This window comes from Zingiber officinale, chromosome 1A (assembly GCF_018446385.1).
Source record: "Zingiber officinale cultivar Zhangliang chromosome 1A, Zo_v1.1, whole genome shotgun sequence".
Lineage (NCBI taxonomy): Eukaryota > Viridiplantae > Streptophyta > Magnoliopsida > Zingiberales > Zingiberaceae > Zingiber > Zingiber officinale.
In genome coordinates, this window is record NC_055987.1 from 115,439,551 (window position 1) to 115,452,338 (window position 12,788).

The 12,788-nt window shown below is 35.4% G+C and overlaps 1 protein-coding gene across 1 annotated transcript; it reads right to left on the bottom strand.

Moving 5' to 3' along the window:
- Nucleotides 1–206: 206 nt before the first annotated feature.
- Nucleotides 207–11,347, bottom strand: LOC122028972 (UBP1-associated protein 2C-like). Its single transcript, XM_042587943.1, has 2 exons — nt 9,942–11,347; nt 207–472 (listed from the first exon to the last, which is right to left on the bottom strand). Exon 1 carries the CDS (start codon nt 11,251–11,253, stop codon nt 9,943–9,945), a length of 1,311 nt encoding a protein of 436 aa, XP_042443877.1. The 5' UTR covers nt 11,254–11,347; the 3' UTR covers nt 207–472; nt 9,942.
- Nucleotides 11,348–12,788: the final 1,441 nt, after the last annotated feature.

A 12,788-nucleotide genomic window follows, 5' to 3' on the forward strand; every position in this document is an offset into this window, starting at 1 on the left:
AACACACACGTCACGACTATGCCATATGTTGAGACTACAACACCGGACATTAAAAAAAATTAATCGTAGAGAGCAGCATGCAAATTTTAAAATTCATAAAATTTAAACAAGAAAATCAAATTATACTATTGCTCAGTCTTACCGTGAGATTCTAATGGTAATCCACCTAAGCATAAAGCTACAGAAGGTAAGCAAGTCATACGAGATAACAATTCAACTTGAGACGAGCAACCAGTTGCATTCTAAGAGGTAACATAGTCAGCATACAAAGTTAATTATTAAACATCAACAACCATAGAGTTAATGAAGTGCTAAAACCTTAGATCAATTATATCTCTACACCTAACATTCCGAAAGGAAAGTGCATTCCAGGGCAGAGAAGCCACAAAACTTTGCAAACCATTCATAAAGCAGATAACAAATCCGAATTCAGCACAATCATTCAAATCATTGCTCCCATGTTCCCAAACACCTGACGACACAACCATCAAAATATATCAAAACAATAACACAAAACAAATTGTCACCTTAAATAAAGTGTTGCAATTATTTGCTCTATAGAGCACTACAAATGACCAAAATACTAAACCACGATTATTGAGATATAATTATCATAGCACAGAATGTTCATTAATTATACAAATTAATGAAAGAATGAGAGAAATACAACAATTACAAAAACAATTAAATATCAAAATCTAACTTAGCCACGTGTAAACCATACACAAACATATTTATTGGCCTTTTCTGTTAATATGTGATATTAAAATACTAGGAAAAAAAACACTAAATATATAATATATTGAATAAATAGCATAACTAAAGAAGAAAGTGGTGCAAAAACAAAATGATAGAATTTGCAAACATACAAACAAATTAAATTTGGACAATTTATGACAGTATCAAAATCCATATCAGAAATTCAAAAAACTAAAAATATGGGTCATATCGGATCGGCATCGGTATAGGAAAAAAAATCATATTAGAGCGCACTTTTTTACCAAATTATCAAAGAGATGCCATTTTGAAATGGCAACCCACTTGCTTTTACCTGCCAAAGGAAATGTCCCTTTGAACCTGCTCACTCAAACCACTGCACTCTAACTTGCCCGTCCAAAAAAACTCAAACCGAAAGTTAACAAACAAATGTTTCCGCCGAAATTGCAATATGTAGCCCTTCTATCGCGCTTACCTTCCCTTTTCTTATTATATTTCTCTGAATCCTCTCTTTCTTTTGCCATCACTGTTCGACAAAATTCTCACAGCCTCTACAAGACTAAGTTGACAAGCTGCAAGGAAATCACTTTGACACGATGAACAATCAATTAAAGATTGGTACATAATGCTCAGAGACTTTTATGTTTTCTAGTTTTAGAAGTTTACTTTGTCATGAGAAGTTTTAAGAACTAAATACCTAGAATGTTTGTTTAAATTTTAAGGTATTCTTGTTAAAGCCTTAGAGAACCATCTAGTAGCTTTAGACAATGTTAAATAGATCTAATCCTGCAAAATCCTCAAATATGTAGCAACTTTAGGAATTATAAACCCAAAATAAGTAATAATTTTAGGTCATCTTATAAACCCAAAATAAGTAATAATTCTAGTTTTAGAAGTTTACTTTGTCATGAGAAGTTTTAAGAACTAAATACCTAGAATGTTTGTTTAAATTTTAAGGTATTCTTGTTAAAGCCTTAGAGAACCATCTAGTAGCTTTAGACAATGTTAAATAGATCTAATCCTGCAAAATCCTCAAATATGTAGCAACTTTAGGAATTATAAACCCAAAATAAGTAATAATTTTAGGTCATCGTACCTCACTTTAGGAATCCAATACCCTTCTCTCCCAAAGAGTTTCAGGTCGGAATTTCCCAAAGAGTGCACCAGAATTTGATTTTTACCAAAGGCACACTTAATTCTCAAAATATCCTCCCAAATAGTTGTAATTCCAACCCAACTTTCAAAGCATCCAACCCGAAGACTATCCAAGCCCCAAATATGACCTAGAGATTCGTGCTTGTCAAGTCCTATTTTACACAACTTTTCCAACTCAAAGCATTGTTCCGATGATATAACCCCAAAAAAAAAAGTGAAAGAGTGTTGTTTCTACAAAGAAAACTGTTTAGGGTTACTCTAGAGCTCAGTGCAGATTGTTACTTGACATATAATCTATGTTCTCATTTATTCTCTTCAAGGCTTTCTCATGTATGTTTTCTAACTTTTCTACAAACCACAGTTTACGATTTATTTATATTATGAATGTATATTATATAAAAATTCATGTATACCATTGTTGTTTCTATATTGTTTAGAAATATTATTTTAGGATGATTTTTAGCGGTTATAATGTAGATCTTAAAATATTTGATAATTAATATATGGAATTAGAATTTATTGTCCATTGTTGTCTAGTTCTAGGGTTTAGAAATCCAAATTAATTGTGTATTTACAACAATTATAATGTACATCATTAATCATTGAACATTTGATAACTGCTACAAGGACTTGATATTACTGTCCAAAGAATTTAGAATTCTTTTTATGCATTATATTGGCATTGTAATTGCTCTGTAACTCCCTAAAAGGAAAAAGAAATGATCTCTGCCCACCCAATATTAGAAAAAACTATTATTTTAAAATGGTTTCTTCAACGCAGCACCATCACAGAGCTTGTTTCTTCAACGCAGCACCAACATAGTTCTACTTTCTTTAACACAGCACCACTATGATGTTGTCTTCAACGCAACATAACCGTCGTACTAATTACTTCAACATAGCACCCTAGTGGTGTTGGTTTCTCCAACATAGCACCACAGTGGTGTTAATCTCTCCAATACATCGCTATAGTGGTGTTGGTCTCATCAATGCGGTAGCCTCTAGGGCATGGTTGAGTTGGCTACTGCGGGGTAGATATTGCTACAATGGGCAAGGGATCAAATCTCGACAAAGCCGTGAAAAATGTCCTACCTGTAGTAGCCAACTGCAACTTCCTCATTTACCTCCTCACAGATGGTTATGGGGTTGGTCGTATGGGGCCGCTAGTGGCAGATTCCACCTTTATTGCTACAATGGTCTGATTAATGCAACACCATAATGAAGTTGGTCTCTCTATAGATTGGTTTATGATAACCAGGTTCTCCATAGGTTTATGGCTTGGTGACACTCAATGGAAAGGCAGGAACCTAATGCACTTGGATTGGGTTCAATCAAAGATTCATAGGGTCATCAATGAGTTTTGATCAAAACTAATTATGAATCTAAGCATTCAGGTTTGATGAATCTTACGCATGGAAAGGAAGAGGGGAGTGTAGAGAAGTTTAGTGTTGTTGTGCATAAATGGTTTTAGGGGCTCCTAGATAGAGATATGACTTTATGTCAATTAACACAAATTATGAAACAAGTTCTTCACAAGAAACAAAGCCATGAGGCTATGGGTTTAGGGTTCGGTGCACTCAGTGAAAAAACATAAACCTAATGCACTTGGATTGGATCCCATCGGAGCTCATTGATGAACCTAGGCATTCAGGATTGCTAAAACTTAGCTATGGAGAGGAAGAGGATAGTGTAGGAAAGTTAGTCTTCTCATGCAAGAGTAGTTTGGCGGCTCCTAGATGAAGATATAACTTTGTACCAAGTGACACATGTGTTGGTGATGCTTTGTTCAAATAGCACCATGGTGGAGTTGCGTCGAACAAAACATAAACACCTACGATTGACATTGTTGAAAAAACTAGGAACACCATGGTGCTATGTTGAGGAATTTCATGCCACAGTGATGTTGTGTTGGAGAAAGCAACACCACAATGGTGCTGCATTAAAGCGGCCAACACCACTGTGGTGCTACATTGGAGAGACTAGCACCATTGTGGTGCTGTGTTGGAGAGACCAACACCACTGCGGTGCCACGCTAGAGAGACTAGCACCACAATGGTGTTGCATTAGACAGACTGGGACTAATGTGGTGCAACGTTGAAAAACCCATTTTAAAATAATATTTTTTTATGATATTGGGTGGGCAATGACCATTCCTTTTTCTTTTAGGGAATTATAGAATAATTACAATGTCAATATAATGAATAAAAAGAACCTTAATTCTTTGGACAGTAATACTAACTCCATGTATTAATTATTAGATATTCAATGTTCAATGATGTACATTATAATGGTTGTAAATACACAATCAAATTGTATTTCTAAACCCTTGAACTAGGCAACAATGGACAGTAAACCCTAAATCCATTATAATGGCTAAATATCATCAAATAATATTTCTAAACAACATAGAAACAACAATGGTATACACTGTATTTTTAATAATATACATTCAGAATATAAATAAACCATTAACTGTGACTCAGAATAAAAGTTAGAAAACATACATGAGAAAGCCTTGAAGATAATAAATGAGAATGTAAATTATATGTCAAGTAATGATATGCATCAAGTTATAAACCCTAAACCATCACCTTTTTTTGGTTGTTATATCGCCAGAATAGTGCTTTGAGCGGGAAAAATTGCATGAAAAATAGGGCTTGTCTAGGACGAACCTCTAGGTGACATTTGGGTGGCTCAAATAGTCTTCAAGTCAAATGCTTTGGATGTTAGATTGGAGTTACAGCTGTTTGAGGGGTATATTGGAAATTAAGTGCACCCTTTTGTAAAAAAAACAAAGTGTGGTGCACCCTTTGGAAAATTCCGAAAGCTAAGTGTGCCCTTTGGTAAAATGTCGCGGACATTGTTGTCATGTGAAGTAGCCTTCCCATTGTGTCAACATCCAACTCAGGAGAGGAGGGTGAGGGCAGCAAGTGGCAACAAGGAATTAAATGGGATTGGTAGATAGTAAGTTTAGCTTGGTTGATTTGGTCTATGGAAGTTTCACATGCATTGGTTTGGGTTGATTGAGTATACAGTTGGGACAGGTTGTGAAAAGTGATATTTGTTGTTAGCAATAATATCATGAGTTTCATCCTAAACATTTATGATTGCTGCAACTTGAGGTTTAAGAGTCCCTCATTACAATAACCCCTAGGAGATATCTTGTTCTCTTTATGCAATGCATCTCCCATGGTTTGATTTGAAGTAAAGAATAGCATGGGCTAGTTCAGGGTTTCACGAATAAGAAAAGTATCTATCCTTGCTATGTCTAGTAAGCTTCTAAACTTAAGCTGATGCAGGAGCATCGAGCAGTACAATCAATTTATGTCCTCCTATGCAACTATGTTCTCCTTCAAGCTATGACAAGAAGAAAACAAGGCTACCAGTCTCCCTTTTGGGTCTTGAGGTTGTGCTCTATTCCGAGTCCGAACGAGGTGGAATCGTTTTTCTAGTGGTCAACATGACCATCCCATGCCCCATGTCATGAATGTGTTATGCTATGTCTTTTGATGAACTCTAGATTCGGTCAATTTACTTTTTCTTTTATTTATTTTAATTTTTTAGGATTAGTTTTCTTTTCTAAAAATTAATTTAAATTTTATCACCTTTTTGTAAGGATGAGTTGCCTTTTACTTTTGTAACAATTGTGACTCCTTATTTCTTAGATTATTTAACCAGTGTTAGAGCTCTTGTAAAAATATGTTAAATTTGGTTTTGATGTGAATAAAAAAATATTTTCGTTTAAACCTAGAGGCAGCTCCTCTTCGTTGGCTATACATTAGTTTAGATTTTGTCTTTTAATTTTTTCTTTTATTTAGTTTAAATTTTAGGATTAGTTTTCTTTTCTAAAAATTAGTTTAGATTTTATCTCCTTTTTTAAAGGATAAAGTTTCTTTTACTTTTTCTTTTGTGTGTTATGACTTTTTCTTATTTCTTAGGTTATTTAATAAGGGTTAGGGCTCTTGTAAAAATATGCCGTCTGGTTTTGATTAGAATAAAAAAAATATTTTCGTTTAAACCTAGAGGCGGCTCCTCTTTGTTTACGAATTACCTTCCTATGTTTTTCTCTGCAAACTTCTAATTTGAACGTTGCACCCAAAGTTTCTCCCCATGCATCATAAGCCTATACATTTCAAGGTTAAAATTGGTCATGTCCAAAATAGCCAGCATAATCATTTTGGATTTGAGGGCCAATAGTTAATTAAAAACATACCCACTATGGTCTCACCAACTTATGCTGCTCAAAGCTAGTAGTGTTCCAAGGTGAAAATTAGTCAAATCTAGTCAAAACATGTTGTGTAGTCAACTTGAGACTTCAACATCTAATAGCCAAAACTCGCAGTTTGGATGGAAAACTTAAGAGTTGTTAGAGTGTATACTAAAAGCCTAGCTTTTTGTAAACATTTACTTTGAAATAAAAGAATCACATTGGTCAAATGTCTACATTTATATGCTAAGTATAGTTGTTCAATTAATTTATATTATATATAACATAATGTGTTGTGTCACACACAGAAGATCATGTTATCAGTTCCTTACAAATTATAAACAGTAGCTCACGACTAAGATGGATAGGAACAAACCATTGGAATAGTCGTGATGTAATTTGGTATTAGTTTATCTTGACTATAAAATTACACTAGTATACTATGAGTGTATTGAGCAGGACCATTTAAGGTAGTTTCTTTTTATACTGACTAAATAAAAGAACAAGACAATAACAGAAGTGTGTACTCTTAATCCTAATATAATAACAAATACATATACTTAAAATTTATTCCTTTAATTTATCAAAGGGTGCGATTTAGTTTGATAAATCATTAGGCCTGATAAGTTGGGAAATAATATTATTTATACTGTGTTGTTGATTATAGAAGGAAACTGTGTCCTAGGAATCTAAGTTGATGACGTCCCCAAGAGGAGCTCATAAGGATTGTCATGTAAATCCTGCAGGTGGACTTAGTTCGACATAACAATAAGGTTGAGTGGTACTACTCTTGGAATTAGATAATAATTAAATGAGTTGTCAGTAACTCATTTAATTAGTGGACATTCGATATCTTAAACACAAGGAGACTAACACACTCATGATAAGAAAGAGCCCATATAGTAATATGGGATTGGTGCGGTAGTTCAATAATAACTCTTTAGTGGTATGAGTTATTATTGGTGAACTCGAGTTGGGTGTTCTGGGCGAACACGGGAAGCTCAAGTTCATCGGGAGACCAAAACCAATTCCTCCTCTCGGTCCCTGTCGTAGCCTCTTATTTATAAAGTCTTATACCCACCCATACTCACCTTCTTACCCATCCTAAGGTGGTCGGTCAAGCCTAGCTTGGAGCCCAAACAAGGGTCGGCCATGATAAACCTTGGATGGATCAAGTAGGTGGTCGGCCCTAACTTGGAGCCCAAGTTGGTGACCGACCACAATAAAATTAAAAAGATTTTATTTTTTAAAATCTTTCTTTATGTGGAAGTCATGATTTAAAAGAGAGTTTTAAAATTAAATATTTCCTTTTATAGTTTCTACAAAAGATTAAGAGAAAGGTTTGATATCTTTCCTTATTTGTAGTTAAAAAAAAAAAATTTATTTTGGAGAAAACTTTCCTTTTTGTAATTATCCACATCTTTTAATATAGAGATTTTAATTTATAAAAGTTCCCTTTTATAACCAACCATGAAGGGAATTTTTTAAAGAGAAATTTTTATTTTAAAAATTTTCGGAAACAAATTAGGAAGTTTTAATTTTTTGTTTAAAATTTTCCTTGTTTGGAAGACATGATGTGGCCGGCCATTGAAAGGTTTATAAGGAAATTTTTAATTAAATTTTCCTTCTTAGACATTGGCAATGAATATAAGGAAGTTTTAATTATAAAACTTTCCTTATTTGCCAAGACCAAGAAATATAAAAGAGAGGGTAGAGGTGCCTCATCTCATAACAACGCATCTATTATTCCTCTCCTCCTTGGTGATGGCCGGCCCTCATCTTTCCTCATCTCCTTTTCTTCTTCTTTGATGGCCAGCGGCATCAACTCTTGGGGAGTCCTTGGTGGTCGGATTTAGCTTGGAGAAGAATTAGAGAATGGAGACTTTGTTTCTTAGCATCCCTTGGAGCTTAGTTGGTGTCAAAGTTCTTCATCTCTAGAAGACTCTTGGTGACCGAAACTTGCAAGAAGAAGGAGGCTTGGGTGGATTCTCGTCTTGGTAGATCGTCGTCCACACGACGTCCGAGATAAAAAGAGAAATACAGCAGAAGATTGTGAAGTTTATAAGTTACAAAAGGTATAACTAGTTATTAATTTCCGCATCATAATTAGTTCATCCTTTTGTTTAGATCTTGAAATATCAAACACAAGAGGCTAATGAATCTAGACTATCGAATTTATGTTTTCGATTTTGTATTTCTTTTGTTTTTCGAACTTGTGATTCGATTGTTCTTTTTGGTTAAATCTATAGTTATTATAAGGAGATTAAATATTGAATTTCGTTGAAAGGTTTTGTCTAGGAAGTGGTGGATGTTCCCATATCCAAGAAGGCCTAGTGCCTCGCCATGTTTAACTTGGAAACCGATCTCTGAAATTAATATTTAATCGAATTTGTAACATGGGTGGATTTGGATCAATAATGTTAAACATCGTTTGCGATCCAAGTCTAAACCTCTAAGAACAGATAAGTTGAATTTGGAATCAATAATGTTAAGTTCTGTTTGCAATTCCAAATTTAATTTCTAAAGAACACAATAGGTTGTTAGGAATGGTTCAGGACTTGTACAAAATTTTAGTACAGGGGAACCGGTATGATATTCCCAGTAGCAACCAACAAGAGCAGCATCTACACGTAAAAAATTCAGCTACTATAAAAAAGTTTATAATTAAGCATCATGAAAGAAATCTACATACACCAAATATTACATGTCCAATAAGCATACCAGATATAGAATTCAAATAACAAATATTAAATGCAAAAAAAAAGAACCAAGAAAATTTTAATTTAACAAAAAAAATGTGAGGTCGCAATTAAAATGGAAATACAATACATCTAACACCATTTGTGAGAGGAATTGTATTGGTCTACTTATATGAAACAAATTCAAGAACTAAAAAACATAAGGGCAGTTCTAGTGTAAATCATGCAAAATCAACCAAGTTAATAGCACAACCAGTTTCCCAATGAATTGCAAAAATTTCAAATTCTCTTTAAAAAGGACTAGAGCATTTGTGGTACACATTAATGATACACCTAGATGATTAATAATATAGTTGTGACACTTGGAAAAGCAAAGAAGAAAATGGACTAATATCATCTACTTCAGTTAAATTATGCAACCAGCAAAAGGAAATCATATACAAGGATGTAACACAAACATAGTCAGCAACTTTACAATCAAAAAACATCTTAGAATAAAATAAAATTACCAGTTAAGCAAAATTAAAATTATGATAAATTCAACAGTATCAATCGATGAACTGTAACCATACGTTGTAAGCCCCAACAATTGGGTCAGCAAACAATAGCAACCAAACCAACACGAGACTAATAATCAAGAAACAGTATGACTCACCTAAAAACTAAACTTACTGTCCAAGAATGATGCATAAGAACAAAAAATAGGACACAAAACAAAATGCTTAAACCTAATTCACCTCTATTAGGTTTCGAAGGTAAAGGATAGAATTGTCTTTGCTAATTTGTGATGTTTATTTCCAAGAACTTATCAGAGACTCGGGCAAAAGCAAGATTATATAAAGAACCTTTACCCTTCATTTCCCTTTACTTCATCTTTCCTGTATTCCTTCCCACTGCCTTACCAACAACTTAACTGACAAACCTTTGAATATCACACCTACCTCCTTCAATATGATATAGAATCTTTGTACACTACCTAGTTTTCTGTTTTGTGATAAGTGAAGATTAACAATTTAAAAAAAATAAATAAATACCAGGGATGATGAGGGAAGAGAAAACACAGAGAGAAAAACTACTAAATTGAGCAAACAATACAAGCTAAAATCTAAGTAAATTCAAAGAGGCAAGTAAACTAAAAGAAACTGTTAGAGGCAATCTGTTACCTTAGTAATAATGTGGAACATTCGGATATACACCTCCACTTGAAGCCTTCTGTCCAGGAGAGGAACCTGCTGGCTGGTGATGATGATTCTGATACACTGATGAAGATAGAGGATAATGCCCGCTGTCATGAAAACCACCTGAAGGCATTCCACCAGGGTTCGGAGGCATTCCATATGAACTCATACCATAACCTCCGTAGCCACCAGAGCCAGGGCCACCATACTGAGAAGAAGACCCGAGAACAGCACCATAACTACCAGAACCTATACCATAACTTCCACCTGAAGGCATTTGACTACCAACTGACAGAGCTGGAGTGACTGCACCAACTGAGGATGGAAATGATGAGCGTATATTAGGATGGTGACTCAGTCCAGCAGCAGCGGTAGGGAGAGCATTACCGGAGTACCCACCATACGAACTGAAACTGCCACCTGGTCCGCCATATTGGCTTGAGACAGAGCTCTGCACACCTAATCCAATCCCATCAGGACCCATATCAGCGCCATTACCCAAAGGCTGGCTTGGAATCCCTCCCACAGGAGCAGCACCTGGGACTGGGGCACCTGGCTTGCCCTTCTTTCCTTCGATGGCTAGTTTGCAAACCAAGTTGTACCCATCGATGTTTTTGTTAGGTTCCATAAGAGAATTCCTGGCCCCTTCAGCTGTTTTGTACACAAAAAGTGCAAATCCTCGGAATTTCCCAGTCAGCTTGTCAAATCCTAAAGGCCCCTCCTCAATCTCCCCATACGAGGAAAAATGAGCGAGCAAGCGGTCTGAAGGCATTTCAGCAGGGACATTCGCCACATAGATCTTGCGATGGGAGACATCCACGAATTGAGTAGCACCGGATCCCGAGGAGCCGGCGGCAGCGAGCTGGGTTACGGTCATTCGACCATCAATCTTCTTTGAGGGCTCCTTGAGAGCGAGAAGAGCCCCGTCGACGTGGCGGAAGGTGACGAATCCATATCCTCTGCTCTTCCCCGTGATTCTATCGACAATAACGGCAGCCTCCTCGACCTCTCCGTAGATGGAGAAGAGGGAACGGACAGCGTCCGTGGTAGTGTCCATCCCGAGGCCGCGGATGAAAAGCTTTCGCTGGATCTGGTCGAGATCGGCAACGGAGCGGACATCGGCGAGGAGCCCGGGTTCACCGCGGCAGATAGCGGCGGCGACGATGCCACGTAACTGGTCCAGGGAGAAGGCGTCAATAATCTTGCGCCCGTCGGAGAGAGTGAGTTCCGCCGCCGGAATCGAAGTGGCGAGATTGCCGTTCTCGTCGGCCTTCCGCTTCTTGGAGGCGGGATCCATGGTAGGCGCAAAATCGGAAACCCTAGAAACCGTGAGGGACGTCTGAAGGAAGGGCGAGTAAGGAATACGAGCGTGCCCACACGACGGTATCCCGCTCCGCATTATATAGAGAGAATTTAATTTTGCCACCCGGAGTTTAATGTCTATCTTTAAAATCAGTAATTTATGAAAAACATACACACATATATATGTAATTTATAATTACAGATGAGTGAAGGAAGATTTATTAAAAAAAATATGGGAAGTTAAAATAAAAAATAGGAAAGTAAAATATTTATATTATTTTTATTTGGGAGGAAGAGAAAATTCATTAACATAATATGTATTATCTTATTTATGTCATTGCTTGGGGTTAACGTCTCCGCTATGCACTTTCCACCTGTGTATCTATATTTACCTCCCTCCATATCCGTGGGACCGGCCCTAGGGGGGTCACTGATATGACGGTTCCACATTTTTTTTTATTTAGAAAGAAAAGAAAGATAATAAAAATTAAATATATAAAATTATAAAATTATCCTCACTTTTTAAAATACTCTCATAAGAACACTACAAAGGTTTTTATCAAATTAAGACTAACAAATAAACCTATCTAAAGAAGTTATAAAGATAGGTTATAAATTCAAACGTGAATATAGACTTCACATATTAAATATCTATTGTGAATTCTCATATACCCTAAATGAAAAAAACATCTACAATAAAAAATAATAATGAAAATCATTATTATTTTTATTTTTATAAAATAGAAACAAAACATATCCTATTTTTATAAAAAAAACAATCAACCATTAGCATAAAATATATCCAATTATCAAATAACAAGTCTTATATTAAATAATAGTCTAACAAACATCCAAGATCATTCAAGTACATATAATCCAAATTCATAATACATAACATCCAAATATATAACAAGCAACAAACTAATCATGTCATAGATTCTCTCCATCCAATATTTGAAATAACAAGTTTTTATGATGTTCGAAAGGACATCCAAGTAAAACTCTCAACATCTTTGGGCATTGAACAAGATACAAATAGCATATAGACATTATATGTTGCTCAATACCTAATTGAATCAACAAACTTTACACTTTCTGCTCATGAAGAGAAAGTTCATTTGACTTAACTATTTCATGTGTTGAACTCATAATGGCTTAAGCTACATGGTCAATTGCATTGGCTATATCGTCATCATCAATTTTACCTTTCTTTACACTCTTATTCTTTGATGATGCACCAACAAAAGAGGTAGTTTGAGATTTAGTTGGTTTAGAACTAAGAAATGGAATTTGGGCATTCTCATTAACTATATTTGATTTGTCCAAATTGATCTCCTGTTAAGATATCATAAATTCAACTTTATCAATTGTTTCAAAATCATGTCCACCACCATTATTGTCCATTTCCATATTCTTCTCTTTCGCATTTCTAATGCAATTTTGGCATGTTGTCTCATAGCTCTATCTTTCCCATATAATTGAACTAACTAATTTCGAATAGACTTATTTTTCCATTCGGTAGCCGCGTTT

Bases quoted from the DNA above. Each gene is read 5' to 3' on its own strand.
- LOC122028972 (XM_042587943.1), bottom strand. From the start codon at position 11,253: ATGGATCCCGCCTCCAAGAAGCGGAAGGCCGACGAGAACGGCAATCTC.